The sequence below is a fragment of the Cynocephalus volans genome, chromosome 1 (assembly GCF_027409185.1).
Source record: "Cynocephalus volans isolate mCynVol1 chromosome 1, mCynVol1.pri, whole genome shotgun sequence".
Lineage (NCBI taxonomy): Eukaryota > Metazoa > Chordata > Mammalia > Dermoptera > Cynocephalidae > Cynocephalus > Cynocephalus volans.
Window position 1 is genome coordinate 263,039,621 of NC_084460.1, and position 19,438 is coordinate 263,059,058.

Sequence of the window (19,438 nt, forward strand, 5' to 3'; positions counted from 1 at the left end):
ACAAAGTCTAATTCACCCCTTACCACACATCTATTCTACCATATGGCACAACATAACCTACTGATAATTAGGAACACTGACTTAATTCAACACCTTAAACTAAATTACTTTCCTCACTGAGCAATCTTTTAAAAATCTTTAACCTACCTGTAAACAATACTGCAACATTCTACATGGTCCAATAGCAACTCTCAGGCCTTCTAGAGCTCCCATAACTGCCTGAATTACATGGGGAGATGTCTCAAATACATTGGGCCATACATAGTTCAACAAGTGATTCAGCGAATCTTCACAACCAAATCCATAAACACCAAGTGACATGTGTTGTACCACCGCACTAGCTGTCTGTCTGTGTACAAGGTCCCTGTAAATGGGGAGAAAAATCCTCTTCGTTAAGATACAATCTTAGTTTTACAGGAAATACTCACCTGTACATTACAAAATAAATTACTAATTTAGTGCACTGCACAGATGCAAAGTCATCCTAAAATCTTATGTATCTGATATATCCCTGAGAATGATTAATGACTCCACTTCAGAACTTTTGCTTTTAATGACTCAAACACACTACAGCTCAAAAAACAGGCCATATTTTCTAATTCACCCTTAAATATGAGCAAAAGAGCCCTATGTAGTCTTAGTTTTACTATGCTGCTAAAGAGGAGACAGGTGACTCTTACATAAGAATGATTAACAGTAGTATTTAATTTTAACTTATATAAACTTAAAGTCTTTGATAGAAATTCAGATACTGGTATATAATAGATAACTAAATTACAATTAAACCCCTTCTTGTATAAATTTTAAGTTTCATTCAAGAACAACTCATTTTGGGGAGAGGAAGGGAAGACTGATAATTTTTTTCAAACCTACAGAAATAAAAACTCTATCCTATGTTACTGAATTTATGTTTATGACAAATTAATGAGTTATTCATTCCATAATTATTCAACTGAGTGTGAGCACCAGATATCACACTGGGATTTGTGCTGGGTATAAAAATCGAGTTGACACACTTTGCCCCAAAGATAGTAAGAGCATCTCAAAGGTATAAGAAAAAAAGACTTGTACTTACTAACATACTTATTTTTCTTATTTACTGTAATAATGGCTAATTTATTCAGCTTAATAGTGAAGCAGTATTCCTCATTAATAAATTTTTGCAACTAAAGTATAGTTTCTTTTCATTTAGCAATTTCTGATGAAGTTATTACCCTCAATTTATTAGTATACAGAGCATAATTTTTAACTGCAGGTCACATACATCAATGACTGCACTATGATCTCAGGCACCTCACAGTGAGGAATATGGAGCAAGGGTGACTTATCCCCACTCTGTTTGGCCCCAGGCAGCCAGTCTTTTACAGAGCACAATTCTTATGTTGTCTCCATACCTTGCATATACATACACCTTTGGGTAATTTGTTGAGTTCGTTAAGACTCCCTTTTAGAAGGTCATTAACGAGTAATTTTTAATCTGTATACAAAAGTAACTGAATGAGCTCTAACCTGAGTAACTTATCTCTCCTGAAAAATAAAGAGCCCTGACTACTTGGACCTTGTACTCCTTTACACTTACTTCTTCAGTTACTTTTGTGTCAGTCTAGATGGTAAAAGGTATCAGGAATCTCATGGTTAAATAACTCAAACAGTACTGTATTGGTGGTCACCATCTGAACCACTGGGGGCCTGCAATGGGAACAATGTGGCTCCAACAGTCTAGTTGGAGAAAAAAGTTTAAGAGAAACCTTTGCTTCACCTCCAATAAAAAGCTAAAAAGATCAGATCTCTTTGCCACACTGATTAGCTCATGCTTCTCATTCCCTCTAATTTTATTTGACTAATTTTAAAACAAAAGAGGATTGATTACTGAATTTCAAAATGCATTTAGTCTAATAGATACAAAAGGAGCTTTAAAAAAGGGGATGAGCACTTGAAAGAAAATTTGGGGATCCACTACAGCATACATATTGCTTTAAGACAACTCATATTTACAGTGTCACAATCCAGGTTAGTATTTCTTCTTTAACTGTATCACAACAAATAAATTATCTAATAACTATTTCAATAAGTTTTAAAGTGAAGAAAGAACTATATTTTCTTGCATTTAGTTCAAGTCACTTACCTATCCATTAAAGCATCTTCAAGTAATGGTGTTACAGCATAAATGTAGTCCTTTCCCATTTCACCAATATACTCAAACAAGAAGGAAAGTGATTTTAACACTCCATTTTGAACATTCAGTTCAGGAACTCTGTATTCATTCATTAAGGCAGGGAGTACCGTGAAGGGTGAACACGTTTCAGCAACAATAGCTATTGCTACAGTGGTACAAACTCTGTTCTGCCTTTCCTGAACTTTGAGGTTGTTTAAAAGTGTAGCCAATACATCATGAGGGCTGAAAAAAAACAAATGTGTCAGCAAACTGTTACAGGTCAAAAGCTTTTTGAAGGGAAAAGAAAAAATGCAAAGGAATAGCATTTTATAAGTGATTCCCAGGATTTCAGTAATTTTATGATAAAACTCAATACTTTCAAGTCACTAGCAGTGTTGTTTCTACTCAAGAACTTCATGTAAATTAAAAAGTCAGTTTTAAAGGAAACAGTTAATTCAAATTGATTCATTTTCAAACGTAATTTTCAGTCTTTAATTTTATGAAATTTAATCAAATATTTAAATTGAATAATTCTTTGAGGAGCCAAAATGGGCACAAGAATGGCTGGCTGGTTAGTTCGGTTGGTTAGAACACTGTTGATAACACCAAGGTCAAGGGTGCAGATCACTGTACTGGCCAGCAACCAAAAAAAAGGGGTGGGGGGGCTAGACAACCTTATTAGGGTGGTAGTATCCCAACTGTGGTCCCCATGATGAAACACACAGAACCTACTTTCCTTATCTTCCCTCCCACAGACTTTTGCTGCATGTATTCTACCTTTCTTTAAGCACTTATTTTTGTCACAAGTTTAGAGGGACACCAAGGCTAAAAACCAGGGCTAAAAAGTCTGCACAACAGCTATTTGCTATAAATTTCCTGACTGCATCACCTCTGGAATAAATATTACTTGCTACCAAAGAAAGAGAGGAATGAATTGTGTGTTGGGATGTGGGGGTAGGGAAGCTCTATCTAATTAATTGGACTTTTTATGCTTTATTTCTTGAAAATACATTTCTTACATACCAAGCCACATGTATATACAGTGTCTCATTTTCTACAATGACTGTTTTTCTAGTTTGGTTCTGACAGAGTGGAAGCAAATAACCATATATGATCTCATAAAGCACCTATAACTCAGTTAAGTCTGAGGATTAATATTGAAATAACATTTAAAAACACATAAAGCATTAGTGAGACTTGAATTAGGCTGATTATGATATTAAAAATTTGCCTTAATATTTTAAGCAATATCCTAAAATAGGCCAACGAAAATTTGAAATTATTTTGAAAATGGTACTTTCCCTCCCTGAAAATATCTAAAGTGTGATTAAAGGAAATCTGAAAAAACCCATCTGTTTTAATTCAATTAAAAATTTAAGAAACCATTTTGAAATCTGGAAGGTAAGTGGTTAAAGTGCTTTCTGAATTGCATTACTCATCCCACGCCTCAAGAAATTCCTAGACATAGAAGCATTTTTCAATGCCACGATTTTTTATAATTTTTAAAAATGAAAGCAAATAGTACTCACCCAATGGCCTTTGCAATATAACCAAATGTGTTGACTGTGGCTCTACGAATGGCTTTTTTGTGAGCTTTTAAGAGCTCTAAAAGTTCAAAGCAAATCCTCATCCATTCTCTTGCAGATACATATTCAGCTCCCCTAATTAAAATAAATTTTTTAATTTTTTTGTGACTGAGTTTTAAAAGGTAAATTTGCAAACTAAGTTTTAAAAACATGATCATTAACTAATTTTAAGCATTAAAAAAGTTACTACTTTCAGAAAGTCCAGCTTAGTCGTAAAACTATATTGCCACCCCATTACCATCCAAATTGAAATCTGACAGAAAATATAATGAATAGTCCAACCATATATACTTACCTTAGCAACATTAAACAAATTTTGCTAACTGAATACAAAGTAGCTAAATTTGAAAACCGATACTGCTTATAAAAATGTTTAGGTAATCTGCTTACCTGTCAGCAATACGTCCAACAAGATCAATACAATTCTCTTGTACCTTTTCATGCCTGTTCTTTAAGATGGGGGTAAGTCTAGGCAGCAGATCTTTAATTGGTGGGGTCATCTTATGCATACCTATTTAACAAAAGTCAACAAACTATCAACATATGAACTGGAATCTTTGCTCATTTTTCCTTTTACTTAGCAATGTAATACATATGACTAGGCATAAATATATTAACTTACAGCTGCCTATGGAAAGAGAAAGCCCCATATTCTCACCAGACTCAGAACTGTTTTTAACTTTTTATTAACAACTTCTGATTATGCACAGAAATGAAAGAAATCAGTGAAGTGATTTAAAGAATGATGGATGCTCAATAACAAAAAAAACTTTTATTTGGTTCTGAAATGTATTTGTGCACTGACATTTAAATATGGGGACAACTTATGTTCCGGCCATACAAAACAATATAAGCCAGAGGTAAACATGTAAATTAAAGCAAAATTTTCCAGAAAGGGCCCCCTTACCCTTTAACTGCAAAACAAACAGATCTCCAGTCTCCCTGCAATGCAGGGCATACTTGGATGGTATTTACACCTATGAAGAGAGAAAAAAGGAGGCAGCTGGCAGGGGCTCTTGCTCTAACTAGAATTGCTTGCTCTGATTCTCTCTCCATTGCTTTTCCCATATTTCCCTGACAAACAATATGGTTTATAACTTCCTGTATACTGATTTTTTGGCAAGTAGCTATCTTCAAGTAAAAGGATGGGCTGAATTTGGGATTATATGTAAAGACAATAGATCGAAGATCTATATGGCATAAATACCCCTTACCAAAATAAGAAAAACGATGGCTATCACAGCCAGCTATTTTGACCTCCTGCCAAGTTATTTTAGACTATTTAAACTCTGCTGGAGTATTTATGTGCAATTACAATGAAGGACCAAATATAAAAGACTATTTGTCTCCTTCATCATTCTGCCCTCAAAGAATAAAAACTTTGTTCTCCATACCCAAGATCATTTGTAATATAGCTGTATTTGTACCATGGGTTAAAAAACCGAATAGTTAGTTTTAAAGATTTGGGTATAAATAGAGACAAGATGGTAACCTGATTAATTCACTTTTCTCTCTGGTTATGTTCCTTGAACTTGATAGCAAACAAAAAACCTGTCAGAATCACTTATTAATTCAAGGATGAATAAATATATACCATTTTGTTCTAAAACTATATTAAAACTTCTAAAGTGCCTTTCTCTCCCCCTGCTGTTACAATATAACAGAATATATTTTATCTGACACCTACTTCTACTAGGGTCCTCTATTCCATGACTTCAAAGCTTTTTGAGTTGTGACTAGACTCACCTCTGAAGTAGGTCCTAAACTTGACCTTTTTTTCTTTTAAAGTAAAATGTAAATGGGTTTTGGGAGACAAGACTTTTGTGACATCCCCTGACTTAACTACAATCTTGAAGTGCTTAAAAAAAAAAAAAAAAAGTAAAAATCACCCAACTCCTAAATATGATTCTATGTTTTACTTTCAAAAATCCAAAGAAAGTTAAAAAAAACAAAATTCTTACGTGACCAGCAAATTCCATACCTATTACATTTACAATGGCCTTCAGTGCTCCAAGAATGCTGCCCAATACTTCAGGGTACTCTTCACCCAAATACTCATACAACACAACACCCAAATGCCCCATCAATTTTTCCTACAATTAAAAAAAAAAAAAAAAAAGTTAAAACATTACTATTTACATAACTATTTGGTGAAGAAATAAGAATCTGATACAAAAGCTTACCTCTTGACAAGTCTTCATGACAACAGCAGTTCGAGAAATCAAGTCAGCTGCCTGTTGCCTAACTTTTGCTGATTTGTTATTTAAACGCCACAAAACTGTACCACAGATCTGAGGCAAGTATGGTTTGACTCGTTTGCCAAGAGCATTAACCACCGTGCCAAAGCCATTCAACATTACTGAGTCCTAGAAAAAAAAAAAAAAGCTAAATTAAATAAAAAATTCACTGGGAACTAGAATTTAGTTTCTTGTGACTCAACAGCTGAAATATACTAATATTCAACATTTTCCAACCACCATTTTTTTCCAAATCAAATGTAAAAACTTAAGATAGAAGAATATTTCTTGGTAACCAACTAACCTGAGCATTTTAAAAGTTATTTCAAATTCAATTAATTTTTAGAGATATTTGCTTGAAAAATAATATGCTTTTCTACAGATATAAAAGTGACAACTCGCCATAATAATTAATTACCTCTGTAGTCTGTTCTTGGAAAGCATAGAGAATACCATCAATTAGTTGTTCTTCAAGTTTATGATCAATATCTGCTGCTCCCAAGTTGCCCATAATTTTCTCAATTGTCTCCATCACCATTTTTCTGTACTGTTCAGCTTCATCTTTCAGATCATCCACAATCCTAGATATGATTTCTGCTGCACCTACTTTGTTTGCCAACTCCACAGTAGTATCAACTAACTAAAAAGAGGAATAACCCTTTTAATCCTTCACTCTTCCAAGGAAATAAACCAATATCATAAAAACTAAACATTCTAAATACACTATTTAGCTAGTAAACATGCAAAGAATGGTTAATTCCTATTCATTAAACTTTAAGAGAAAGGTGACCAAAAAATGAAAATGTGAGTCTAAGTCAAGGTAAATTCAAGGTAACGTGGTATATATGTTTCAACTAGCCAAATAAAGAATTGAATTTACTAGACAAAAACATCAATTCATAGTTGAGTATTTACCTTAGAATGCAAAATCAAAACAGAAGTTAATTGGCTGACTAAAATTAGTTTCCTTTCATGATCAAATACATAGAAACTGTGAGATAATCAGGGCAAAAAAATATGTAACATGCACTGAAGTTTACTGAAGACTTAGTCAAAAGGATTTTTGAAAAAATTTTTTTTTACAACAGAAACTTACCTGTCGGTAATTTCTTCGATCCAAAGCCATTCTGTGCTGCCAGAAGTGTTTAAAAAAAGGAGGAAGAATCTCTGTTTTAATGTAGTTTGCTTCTACACCATCTGTTCCACAACATTGTTTCACCACCTAAAAGGTTAAAAAATAGTAATAATTAGTCAAATGCGGTAGTGGTGTAACATATTAGGTTTTTTAGAAAATGTTTTAAAATTCTCTTTGAACCACTGAAAAAAGCCAGTTGAGATTAACAAATCTGGAATAACAACAACAATCTGGAATAATTACCTTCAGCACAATTTTCTTCATCTCTTCATCAGGAGATTGGAATTCTCGAATAAGGATTAACATCACTTCTCTAGTATAGTAGTTGGCATACTCTGCATCCATGAGAGGAATAAGATACCCAATAGCCTTCAAGAAAGCAGCCAAACCCTATTTTAAAATAAAAAAAAATTATTTTATTAAATTAACGTCACTTGAACTTTAATGAATAAAAATAAAAATAAAATTTAATTGGTGGATTTACCTTTCCTCTGTGTTGGCGAATACCCTTCCACAGAGGCTTTAACACAGAATCAAAAGACTCGATACCATAAGGAGTTGCTGCTTCAGCCAAGGCAGCAATGGCCAAAGCACTGATGGTCCGAACTTTCTGCTGCTCATCCACGAGACCTATAAAACCAAACACAGGTTTTAACTATGCACCAACATTACCTAATTTCTACGAAATCATCCAGATTTTAGCAATATCTAACTAGCCAAACTGCAGAATCAGTTCACGTTAGACAAAATTAGGCAAAAGCCAATATGAACTACAGCTTGTCAGCAGATAATATTACAAACTCCATCATAAAGAATTTAGTGTTTATATAGTTAAGTCCTTCCATTTATCTCCCCAAATTTCGGGACAGTTGTCCCATAAAAGACAGAAAAAAGTTATATTACAACTTACCATGTTCAATGATTTCAACTAAGCTTCTGAGATGTGGCAGGATGGCACAGCCCATAAGAATAGCTATCTGCTGTACAATCTTGATACCAGTGTGTCTTGCTTGCCAGGACTTCTTGCTTTTGCACACAGCTTTTAAAAAGGGCAATAAAGAAGGAATGCCCAGGGCAGAGGCTACAACAGCAAAAGCTCTAGCTGTTGTGTTACGGACGTACTCATCCATGTTATCTATATCAGGTCTCATGGTAGAGATCATGGTAGCCAGACCAGCAGCCTAAAAGGAAAAGAAAAAGGACAATCATGAGTTGATAACCATCTTCTTCTATAATCAAAGAATCCCACCAACAGATATAAACTTTCTTCTCTAGAAATGTAACGTAGCTACCTTTGCCAAATTAGAAATAATCTCTCGGCCTTCCACTCTAGCATAGTAATCTTCATCAATCAATAGTGGTTCAATGACCACAAGGATCTGAAAAAGAGAAAAAAGAAAAAAAAAAAAAGAGGAGTTACACTTTCACATCAATTACTCATGACACACATGTAACAGAATTAAACACATACAGGAAATTTATAATTATAAAGACTTCACTAAAAAATTGTTTAGGAATTTTAATCACACAATTTCAAACCCCAGAGATAAATGAAAATTTGATAGAACTGTTAATGACACAGACTAAAAAACAGTATTTTTAAAAAAATAACCTACTGGGCTGGCCTGTTAGCTCACTTGGTTACAGCATGGTACTGATAAATAACTTACACATCTAAAAGCATTCTGTACCATAACTGCCATCAGTGAAAAGATGTTTCTTAACACTAAATGGAATGTTATAGAAACATATGTTTTCTCATCCTAATCTAATGTCAATAAAAGCAAATAAAAAAAGAATATGAATACATTATAGTAAATGTAGCAAAAAGTTACATTTATATCTAACTACATTTTTACATGTGTGATGTATACTTTTGCAAAGAAAAAAGTGTGGGAGCATATAAAAATTTATCTGAGTTTCTTACAAGGGGTGAACTTAATTTTCCTTTCCTACTGTGAATATATGCAGCAGCTTAACTTTTTTAGAATTTTTAAATTTACAAAAACACAGACATACACTGGTTAAAAAAAAAAAACCATTAGAAACACTACTTGAGAACAACAAACCTTGTGCACATATGGTCGAACCAAGTCATCAAGTTTGTATAATATTCTATCAATAACTTTCACAAGTAAATGACGTTCTTGATCCTCAAGTGTAGGAGACATCAGTAGAGGAAGAATCTGATTAAACAAAGGACCAGCTCCAAACTCACGAGCTTTATCAGTAATTTGACGCAATGCAGCCTAGGTAAAAAAAAAGCAGAGTAAAAGGTAAGTTGTCTTTATAATCAAGCCCTTTGAGCAAATTACTCCAAGAAGAGTTTCTATAACTTAATATTTTTGTGTACACTTTTACAGACATTTTACATGAATTAGCATGAGATCATTTTATATCAAAGTTACCCTAAAGTTTGAGCTCCTATGACAGAAATTCAATTTCAGTTAATTCAAAAAGGGAAATTTAGTACACGCACACGCACGCACGCACGCACACACACGCACACACACACACTGCCTTAATTTCTCCTAAAAGATCTTTCACTCTCAATTCCTCACCTAATTCCAGTGATTACCTTCAAGCCTTAAGCATATTTTAAAGGCTTTGAGCACAAAAAGGAGAATCTCATTTTTCAACATTCTTATAGTACAAAATTCTTTGATTAAAAAAACTAAATCTTCACAATACATTTTTCCCTCTTTATCCTTGATAAAGATGTAGAGGGTAATTATAAATGTCTAAACATCAAAATATAATGAACATGATTTAACAAACTGGTACTTGCCTTTCTCATTGGAGGTGTGCCATTCTTAATTTTTAAAAGCAACTTCATTATTTTTCTCTCTTTTTGCTCTTCTGGACTAAGTGTTGATTCATCAACATCAACCTATAGTAAAAATAAGATTAAAGGTAGGTTGAAATGTTATGATGTACAACTCCCAAACAAAAAATAATTTATTTCTATTTTCACTTACCAGTAGTTTATCAAAGTACTGAATATCATCTGGTTTTAAAAATGGAAGATTTCCAGATGGCTGGTCATTAACACTTTTCATAGTTCTGTCTTCAGTTTGCATGTGGAAACCAGTCATACCACCCAAAGGTGTTGGAGTTGCTGTCAGCTTTCTAGCTGGAGTTCGAATAGGAACATAACCAGCTGGAGGGGGAAGTACCTAATAGAGTTATAAGACAGTTTAGGACTTTCTTGACTTTATAAATTAAAGAACAACATAATGAAAAACAGTTTATTAGCTAGGAAGCTTTTTATTCACTTGGAGACAAGAATTAACTCCTATCCTGCTTTCTATCTTAACTAGAAATTTAAAATATATGACAAACATTCATATTTTTTATCTGCTAATTAAAATTTAAAGTAAGTATATCAGGAGTGTGGAAAAATGAAATACATGAGGCAGGCTTATAAAATTCTGATGACTTTCACACATTAATCTATATAAACATGTTGGTGAATCAACATGTCAAATTATTAAAAATTTAGAAATTATAAAACTTAAGTCAGGGATTCCAGAGAAAGCTCTATTAGGGTACATAACAATTCATGTAAGTATTCATATAAATGAAAATAAACTATCATGGTGCAATAAACAATGTATAAAAGGTTGTATTTTAGTAATAAAATGAAACATTCACGTAAACCCCCGCACCATAAAAACAAATCTTTAAGTCTAAAACTCTACAAAAATGAGTTAAATGCATAAAAACTAAAACCAAAATATATACCAAAGTCCTGTAAAATACAAACCACCTAATTAAACCTTTTGCAAAACCTAATCAAACCTTTTTGCAAAATTCTGAAAAATGCTGGCTGAAAAACAAATAGGATTTCTGTTATTTTAAAGCTGGTAGAAGACTTTTTTTTTTTTAAATACAATTTCTTGGGTAGGTCAAGAAGTCTATACAGGTTTTCTCCAATGAACCTAAACTGTGGTGTCTAAAAACATCTACTAAAGATTAAATTAGGTTAATTATACATTGATGTCATCTGCACTTTGTTATCCAATTATTTTTTGTTGCTAGTTAATGTATGCACTAGTATGGACTACTATTTTGAATAAAGAAGAGTTTATTCTACAGGTGAGAGGCCTATGAAATTAATGTCAAGTTCACTGACATCACTTTACATTAAGGACTTAAAGGTCTACTATTCTTTATATTCACTAATAAGGATTTTTCCTATTAATACTAAGTAAATCAATGACTACAACTGAGAAACACATTCCACAGCATTATGTGGAAGCTACAAGAAGTGTTAAAGTAGAAATTCACGCACACTTGAAAGAAATATTCTAATACAAACCTAATAGAGGGGGTTAAAAAAAAACCCCATACATACAAACTGTTAAAAAGCAATAGTCCTTAGCAGAAAAGGCTCTGTAAAGGCCATCAGAAGACTTAGGTTTCAGCCCTGATTATAACACTAGCTATATGACCAGAGACTGTCTTTAAACCAGCAAATATTCCCCAAGCGTCAGGTATCTAGAAAATTTTATAGTTTAAAATAAATGTCAAGTTGCTATGGTAAAGAACAACTTGTGTTCACTGGCAATCCATGAACTTAAATACACAAAACCTTATTGAAGGCACCAAGTAAAATAACCATGATAATGTGAGCTTAATCCTGGACTGCTGGTAAACTAAAGCAGCAGCAGTTCCCAAAGTATGGATGGCCCATAGACCCCTACAGTCCTTGAGACTGTTCACTTTCAGAAAGTAATAAAAGCTTGTCATTTTTTTTTCATGTCTGTTACTTTTTAGAACTGAAACATACTTGGAAATAGCTAAAAGAATGGAAAGGCAATAGTAAATTTGGGCAAGGTCAACGCAAACTTGAAACAAATATTTAAAATGAAATTCACGTCCTAAATACCACCTCATTCATATTCCCTGTTACTACCTTATATCCTTCTGGGAACATAGCATCCAATTCTTCATCAGAAAGTGGGCGATTTCTCTCATCAATTTCTCTTTCCCATCGCCAAGCCTGAAGCTGTTCAGGAGTCATACTCATTATGTGACCTACCAAGAAAAGCAATTTTTAAAAAATAATCCATAATGCAACACTGTATTATTACACAGGTCCTTGGGATATAAGACAGTTAAGATCAACCCCAATATTTAATTGCTTTTATATTATAAATATGTTATAAATGCAAACCAAGACTTATTTTTATATAACTTCACTGTTGCTAAAAGTTGGCATTAATGACACACAAAAAACCACAAAAGAGAAAAATTAAAATACTTCCAAGAGAAAAAACACTTATCTCCAATGAGAGAGTTTCTACCTGGAGTGGGGGTGGCCATGTTCATGGCTGGTGTGCCAATTGGTGTTTTTCCGGGGGTCAGAACAGGAGTGCTTCCACCCATCTGACTAGCTGGTGTTTCATCCCAACGTGATTTTCTTTTACTGGCTCCAGGAGTCGGTGTTTCACCAATTGAATCTCCACCTCTATCTGTTCTAGGAGTCTCAGCCCATCCACTTCCATGCCCAGGAGTATCTTTAAAGAGAAAGAGTGAGTTAAGACCACTGCTGAAACAATATTATTTATTTTCCAATAGCTAACATACCCAAAAGGATCAAGTTCAACAAGATATTCCTAAAAGGGAGACAAATTTAAAGTTTTAATGTTCCATTTCATGTTTATACTCCTTTCACTATTTTTTGTTTCTTTTATGCTGATTACAAAAACATACATAATAACTACTGAGGAAAAGGATAATAGAGCAAAGTAACTTTTTTTTAACCATCCATAACATTACTATACAAAGACACCCACAGTGTGTATCTTAACCCACTTCCTTCATTCCTTCATTCAACTGAGATACTCTGCATACACTTCTATACTGCTTCTTTCATCCATTACGTGTGAAGCACTCCCCCATATATCACTAAGAACTTTTTACAAGATTTTAATACAGTGGATGTACTATTAAATCTTAATTTGCCACAGCTAGTCTCACAAACAGTTAATAAAGCTTCAGAACATCTATACAAAAAACAGAGACTTAGGTAAATCCTGAGACGGAAAGCAGAGTAGAGGCTACTGGAGGAGAAAGGAATGGGGAGTTCCTGTCTAACGGATATAGAGTCTATATCTGGGATGATGAGGAAGTCCTAGAAATGAAGAGTGGTGAGGAATGCACAACACTGTAAATGTACTTAATGTCTCTAAACTAGACACTTTAAAATGGTTAAAATGGTAAATTTTAGGTTAAGCGTATTTTTATAATAAAAAAGGTTACGCCCCCAAAACTTTACTTTCTCCCGAGGTTCTTCTTAAAATCAATCTTAAACCTCTTCAAGAAAGAGGCATAATACCTGCTCAGTTCTTTATTTGTCCCCAAAGCAGCTGGTTATTCATACCTAACTACACAGGACTAGAGAAAATGTTTTCAGTCTGTAAACATACCACTCATCAAGTCAACATTTCACTCAAACACACACCCAGACTCCACCAGAAGTACCTCTCTCTGTTTTGGGTGTCTCATCCCATCTGTTTTTACGAGCACTGGAAGTTGCACCCCCATGGCCTGGTGTTGCATGGCCTGGTGTATCGCCGCGTCCAGGAGTAGCAGCTCCCGCTGGTGTGTGGCTAGGTGTAGGATCCCATATTTTGGAGCCTGGGGTTGCTCCAGGAGTCTCGCTTCCCTTTGCACGACCCGGTGTCTCATCCCATCTTAACGAAGGCGTATGCCCAGGGGTCTTAACAAAGCAAAAAAAAATTTATTTCAAACACCTACTCACCCACATAGAAATAACTAGAAAATTCCTATTAAACAAAAAACTTTTAAAAAGTGAATGTTTTAGTCCTATTTTTTATAGTTAATTAAAAATTAGAGCAGACTATCCTGCTGAAAAGACACCTACTTTCTAGCAAATGTGTTTATGACCAAAAACAATTTAAAGTTTTAAACCGGAGTGAAAAGTCCTAACTTAAAAAATAAGATATTCTGAGTAAGACCTTTGATATGCCACTAATAGCTCTGTGACCTTGGAAAAATCACTAAAGTTTCTCTGTCTAGATCTGCAATCAACGACTTCCAGCTCTAATTACATCAGTACTTCTCAAAGTGAGGCTTAAGACACATATGATTTGGGGAAGAAGGAATTCATGAGTTCTAAGAAATACTATTTTTTATGGTTTGTTCAATTTTATGTGCATGTGTTTAAGCATGTTTTAGATCACTTAGGAAATTATCTTATAACCAGATACTGCCACATGATTTCAATCCTTGAGATGAGTTGATATTTAAAAATCACATTTGTACCAAATACTACCCTAAGTGATGCTGGCAAGACTAAAAAAGATTAGAGGCAGATTTAACATCAAAGGTTCCATGGGTAGTTTGAATAGGGACAAGTAGTAGGTGTTGTAGGGCATAACATAGTGATATTGAAGCAGCAGGTGATTTAACGTAAGCAAAACAAAATTTGTACTTAAATAATGCCTCATAAGTATTCAATAGTATTTATAACATACTTCATATATCTGTCTTAAAGTTGAATGCCCTTGTAGATTATAGATGCAAGAGCTCTATCTAGCTTTATGTTTGCCAATTTTCATAATAACAGTAAAAACTTAAGACTCAATATTTTTTCCTTTAAAAGAGTCTATATATCACTCAGGGTGGAGAAATTCTGAATTAGTTCTAGTGAAGCACATAAATTATACAAAATCTCAGTTTTGGCATCTGCCATTTCTGCTGAATTAGAAGAAAAGGTGGGAAATAAATTCTTCCTATTTATTGTAGTTGTGTTAAATGAGCAGAATAAAAGAAAACATGATCTGAATCTCTGCAGCTTTTGTAAGATATCAACTCGTGTCTAGTTATCATGTGCATATAGTTAAACAGATAGCAACAGGACAAGTTTCTCTTTCTCAGTTTTTAAAATTTAGCACTGAATGTCAACCACAGAATTAAAGTAATTACTTACATACAGCAGAACCAAATTCTCTCATATATCAGCAAGTAAATGGAAAGTCCTCAGGATCTATCTTTAGCTAAGTTGTTTGGAAATTCCACTTTAGGTTTAATATATCCCAATTCTAGCTTTGGGAAAATACTGTCATAGACAGGCTTTTTCCTGATATGTAAACAAGTCTACATTAGTCTAGGATGGAGCTGATAGTGACTTAGACTAGGGTGGTAGAGACAGAGGTCATAAAAAGCGGCTGAATCTTGACTGTATTTAAAGAAGCCAACAAAATGTGTTATGGATAGGATATGGGTAAGAGATTAAGAAAGGAGTATAAGATGACTCCTAACTGTTTGGCTTGAGCCAAACAGACATGGGAAAGAATAAAGGAGCAGGCTGGAGGGGGAGAGTGAATGAAGAAAATCAGTAATTTTTTTTTTAGAAATATTGATATTGAAAAAAACGCTTATTAAACATCCAAGTACATGTGTCAGGTTGAACAAATATACAAGTCTGAGGAACTGAGAAGTAGGCGATAGACTTACAAATCTGAAAGTTATCTCAGACAGATGGTACGTGAAGACCAAAATGAGATTCTAAGGAATGTAAAGAGGAAAGAATTCAAAGGACTGAACACTAGAGCACCCCAAGAAGTAAGGAAGATGAGGATGATGCAGCAAACAAGACTGAGGAGTAGTAGCCAGTGAGGAGAACCAAAAGACTAAACCCAGAGGCTAAGAGAGAAAAGGGTATCAAGGAATATCAAATACTACTGATATACTAAGTAATATGAAGACTGAGAATAGACTTTTGGATTTAGCAACAAGGTGGTTGACCCCCCCCCCCTTTCCTTTTTAAGAGCTAGTAAAGTGAAGCAAGAGGAGTGGAGGAGAAACAAAGAAATATGTAACTGGTTGTGAACACAACCACATGGCCAAGTGACCTTGACAGGACTTTAGATAAAATGGTACAGGCAAAAGACTAGGACTTGATAAGCAGTGACAGCAAGTATAGACAATTCACTGAAAGCATTTCACGGCAAAAAGACAGAAATTAGATGGCAGCTGAAGAGGAAGTGAGGGTCAAGGAAAGGTTTTCTGCGGGTTTTTCTTTTTAAAAGACAATGAATTTTAGGGGCCGGCCCGTGGCTCACTTGGTAGAATGAGGTGCTGACAATACCAAGGCCGCAGGTTTAGATCCCTATATAGGAGTGGCTCGTTAGCTTTAGAAAAAGCTTACCGATCATCTTTTTAAAATAAATAAATAAATAAAGATAATGAATTTTAGGTAAAATATGTTTGCTACTCATGATAATCTAGTATGGAGAAAAAAAAAAAAAACGACGTTACATGAGAGTCCTTCAATAGCATGAGAGGACTGAAAATGGCAAATAAGGAGTAAGGTTAGCTTTAGATGGGGCCAACTTGTACGAACAGTTCACATCAATATGCTGGAAGGAAAGCAGAGTTGATGAGAACAGACACAGGCATACTGGTAGATTTTATGGTGGGAACATTTAGAACTTTGCTTGTCTCTAGGGAAAAATAGGAAGCAAAGTCATCAACTAAAAATGAAGCTAAGAAGATACTGAAGGTTTGACGTAGTATAAAGAAGTCTTCTGTGGAGGAGAACAGAGTTATTTCTCATAATAACAGAGTTTCTGCTTGTGATGATGAAAACATTTTGGAAATAAATAGTGGTGATGATTGATAACAATGAGAGTATAATTAATGCCACTGAAGTGTACACCTAAAAATGGTAAAAATGTCAAATTTTATGTTATATATATTTTTAAAAAGAAAAAGAAAGTCCTCTAGGAGAGTAAGCCAGAGGGAAAGTAGTAGCATTACTGTTTGCTGCCTGTGGTCAGAGGCTTAAATTATCCATCTAGAAAATCAGTCCACTATTTTACTCAGCCTCCACAATGTAACATGCATGTCTATATTCAATATTCCAAAAGGAACATTCCTTTACTCCATGATAAGGAATGAACTGTGTCCTCCTCAAATTCATATGTTGAAGTCCTAACCCCAATGTGACCATACTTAGAGACTTGGCCTTGAGGGAGGCAAATTAAGGTTAAATGAGGTTAATAAGGGTGGGGCTCTAAACTGATAGGACTGGTGTCTTTAGAGGAAGAGAAGAGACAATAGAGTTTATGTCACAGAAAAAAGGCTGTGAGGAAAAAGCAAGAAAGCAGTCATCTGCAACCCAAAAGAGCCCTCACTAGACACCAACCTGCTGGCACTCTGAGCTTGAATTTCGAGCCTCCAGAACTGTGAGAAAATAAATGTCTGTTGTTTAAGCCACCCAGTCTGGATATCTTGTTAAGGCAGCCCAAGCAGACTAATACACTACTTAACAGAGAAAAAAATTTAAATAGTAGTAACAAAAAATAAGGGGCTGGCCGGTTAGATCAGTTGGTTAGAGCATGGTGCTAACAGCACCAAGACCCAGGGCTTGATCCCTGTACCAGTCAGCTGCCAAGAAAAATAAAATTTAATTTTTAAAAATAAAAAATAAAAAGAAATTACCTCTGCCTGATCCCAACTTGATAACTTTTTAGGAGTGGCACCAGGAGTCTGATCAGCTGTTTGATCCCAACGCCGTTTTCGTTTTGACGGAGGCTGGGATGCTGCTGCTCCATTGACGACTTTTAGTTCTCCAGCTTTAGCTTTTTCTGCTAGTTGTTGCCTAATCTCTCGCTGAAAAAACATTTTAAAATGCAGTGAATATTTATATTTAAAAATACTTTCAATAGGGCTCACTCGGGAGAGTGTGGTGCTGATAACACCAAGGCCACGGGTTCGGATCCCAAATAGGGACGGCCGATCAGCTCACTGGGTGAGCATGGTGCTGACAACACCAAGTCAAGGGTTAGGACCCCCTAACCGGTCATCTTTAAAACAAACAAACAAACAAACTTTAAATATATTTTTATGTCATTAGTACACTCACTTCTATTTAACATCTTATTTTATACTTCACTCACTCTGCTTTCTATGCTATTGGTGGTCCTTATCCTCCCTCTTTTCTATATTTCCAGTTTTATAAAATGTCTTTCTTTCTAAACAAGACAAGTATATAATTTATAACACAGAACACTCTATATCGTTAATGAAGTAAAATCTTCATCAACAGTGGAAAACCAGAACACTTCCCCTGAAAAATAGGGATTTCTTTAAAACTCATAAATAGCATTTATCAAGATAGAAAAATGGTAGAAAGTGAAAATAAAATTGTTTATATTTACAACTATGTAAACATCGTGTAAAATTTATTCATAACAAATGCACATTTAATTCACCCTATGACTTTAAAGTGGAGTTCCAAGGCCGACCCATGGCTCACTTGGCAGAGTGTGGTGCTGATAACACCAAGGTTAAGATCCCCTTACTGGTCATCTTTTTTAAAACAAAAACATCTACTATTAACATTTGGGGGACTTTCCTTTGCATGTATACTTTGTACATGACTGGGATTACCTTGTATATAAGAATTTGTTTTTTTTAAAAAAAAACATGGGCCAAGAAATGTAAAGCCTTTGTGATTAAGATCCCGTTACCGTCATCTTTTTAAAAAATAAAAAAATAGGGCCGACCCCGTGGCGCACTCGGGAGAGTGCGGCGCTGGGAGCACGGCAGTGCTCCAGCCGCGGGTTCGGATCCTATATAGGGATGGCCGGTTCGCTCGCTGGCTGAGCGCGGTGCGGCCGGTCACAAAAAGACAAAAAAAAATAAAAGAATATACAAAATAAATAAATAAATAAATAAATAAAGTGGAATTCCATTACCCCACTTAACTCATACAATAAACAGATCTATTATATATTCATCATAAAGTTACGTAGGCTAATTATTAAAACAAAATGGAGTGATCTCTGTAGACCAAAAGAAATTATTCCTAATTTTCCATCCATATCCAAACTGAATCTTATGGAAGAATTAGGAATTCTTCAAGAAATAATGTAATTATCTGACTTTTCCCTAACACACTGGCTTCCAACATACACCATCAACCTTCTCTCCCCAGATACATCCACTGTAAGATACATTATGTACATATATGGCCAACGGGCCCAGGACTAGAAAAGGAAATAGAAATATGAAAAGTTTAATTTGGAAGGTGGTAGTATTCTAGAGTAAGGTTCTTTCTCAACTTAAGTTTTAAATTAAGTTTTATTAATACTACCAAAATATTAATTGTGCAGCAAATAGCCAAAAAGAAATATAAATCTCTCAATCTCAATTTTCTTTACATTCTTTCACAACCATTAAAATAAGAGGCAGATTCACATACTTCTTCTTTAGTCAAATGCTGTTCTCGCATTACATCCATGTAAGTCCTAGCATTCATTTTAGGATCAGGGGTCTTCCCTCCTGC

The 19,438-nt window shown here is 34.6% G+C and overlaps 1 protein-coding gene across 2 annotated transcripts in view; it reads right to left on the reverse strand.

Annotated features, from left to right (window-relative positions):
- SF3B1 (splicing factor 3b subunit 1) overlaps positions 1 to 19,438 on the reverse strand; it is a 38,528-nt gene that overhangs the window by 2,522 nt on the left and 16,568 nt on the right. Inside the window, exons 5-24 of one of the 2 annotated variants that reach the window (XM_063095015.1) lie at positions 19,355 to 19,434; positions 17,590 to 17,760; positions 13,603 to 13,840; positions 12,423 to 12,635; positions 12,032 to 12,153; positions 10,092 to 10,289; positions 9,902 to 10,003; positions 9,183 to 9,362; positions 8,406 to 8,492; positions 8,024 to 8,294; positions 7,598 to 7,743; positions 7,357 to 7,503; positions 7,075 to 7,200; positions 6,397 to 6,618; positions 5,925 to 6,107; positions 5,723 to 5,834; positions 4,132 to 4,252; positions 3,685 to 3,816; positions 2,126 to 2,398; positions 148 to 364 (exon numbers count right to left, since the gene is read on the reverse strand). In XM_063095015.1, coding sequence (XP_062951085.1) covers positions 148 to 364; positions 2,126 to 2,398; positions 3,685 to 3,816; positions 4,132 to 4,252; positions 5,723 to 5,834; positions 5,925 to 6,107; positions 6,397 to 6,618; positions 7,075 to 7,200; positions 7,357 to 7,503; positions 7,598 to 7,743; positions 8,024 to 8,294; positions 8,406 to 8,492; positions 9,183 to 9,362; positions 9,902 to 10,003; positions 10,092 to 10,289; positions 12,032 to 12,153; positions 12,423 to 12,635; positions 13,603 to 13,840; positions 17,590 to 17,760; positions 19,355 to 19,434 — 3,341 coding nt within the window. Of the gene's footprint in view, positions 1 to 147; positions 365 to 2,125; positions 2,399 to 3,684; positions 3,817 to 4,131; positions 4,253 to 5,722; positions 5,835 to 5,924; positions 6,108 to 6,396; positions 6,619 to 7,074; positions 7,201 to 7,356; positions 7,504 to 7,597; positions 7,744 to 8,023; positions 8,295 to 8,405; positions 8,493 to 9,182; positions 9,363 to 9,901; positions 10,004 to 10,091; positions 10,290 to 12,031; positions 12,154 to 12,422; positions 12,636 to 13,602; positions 13,841 to 17,589; positions 17,761 to 19,354; positions 19,435 to 19,438 lie in introns of those variants that run through there. The other variant, XM_063095018.1, reaches the window with a different exon arrangement.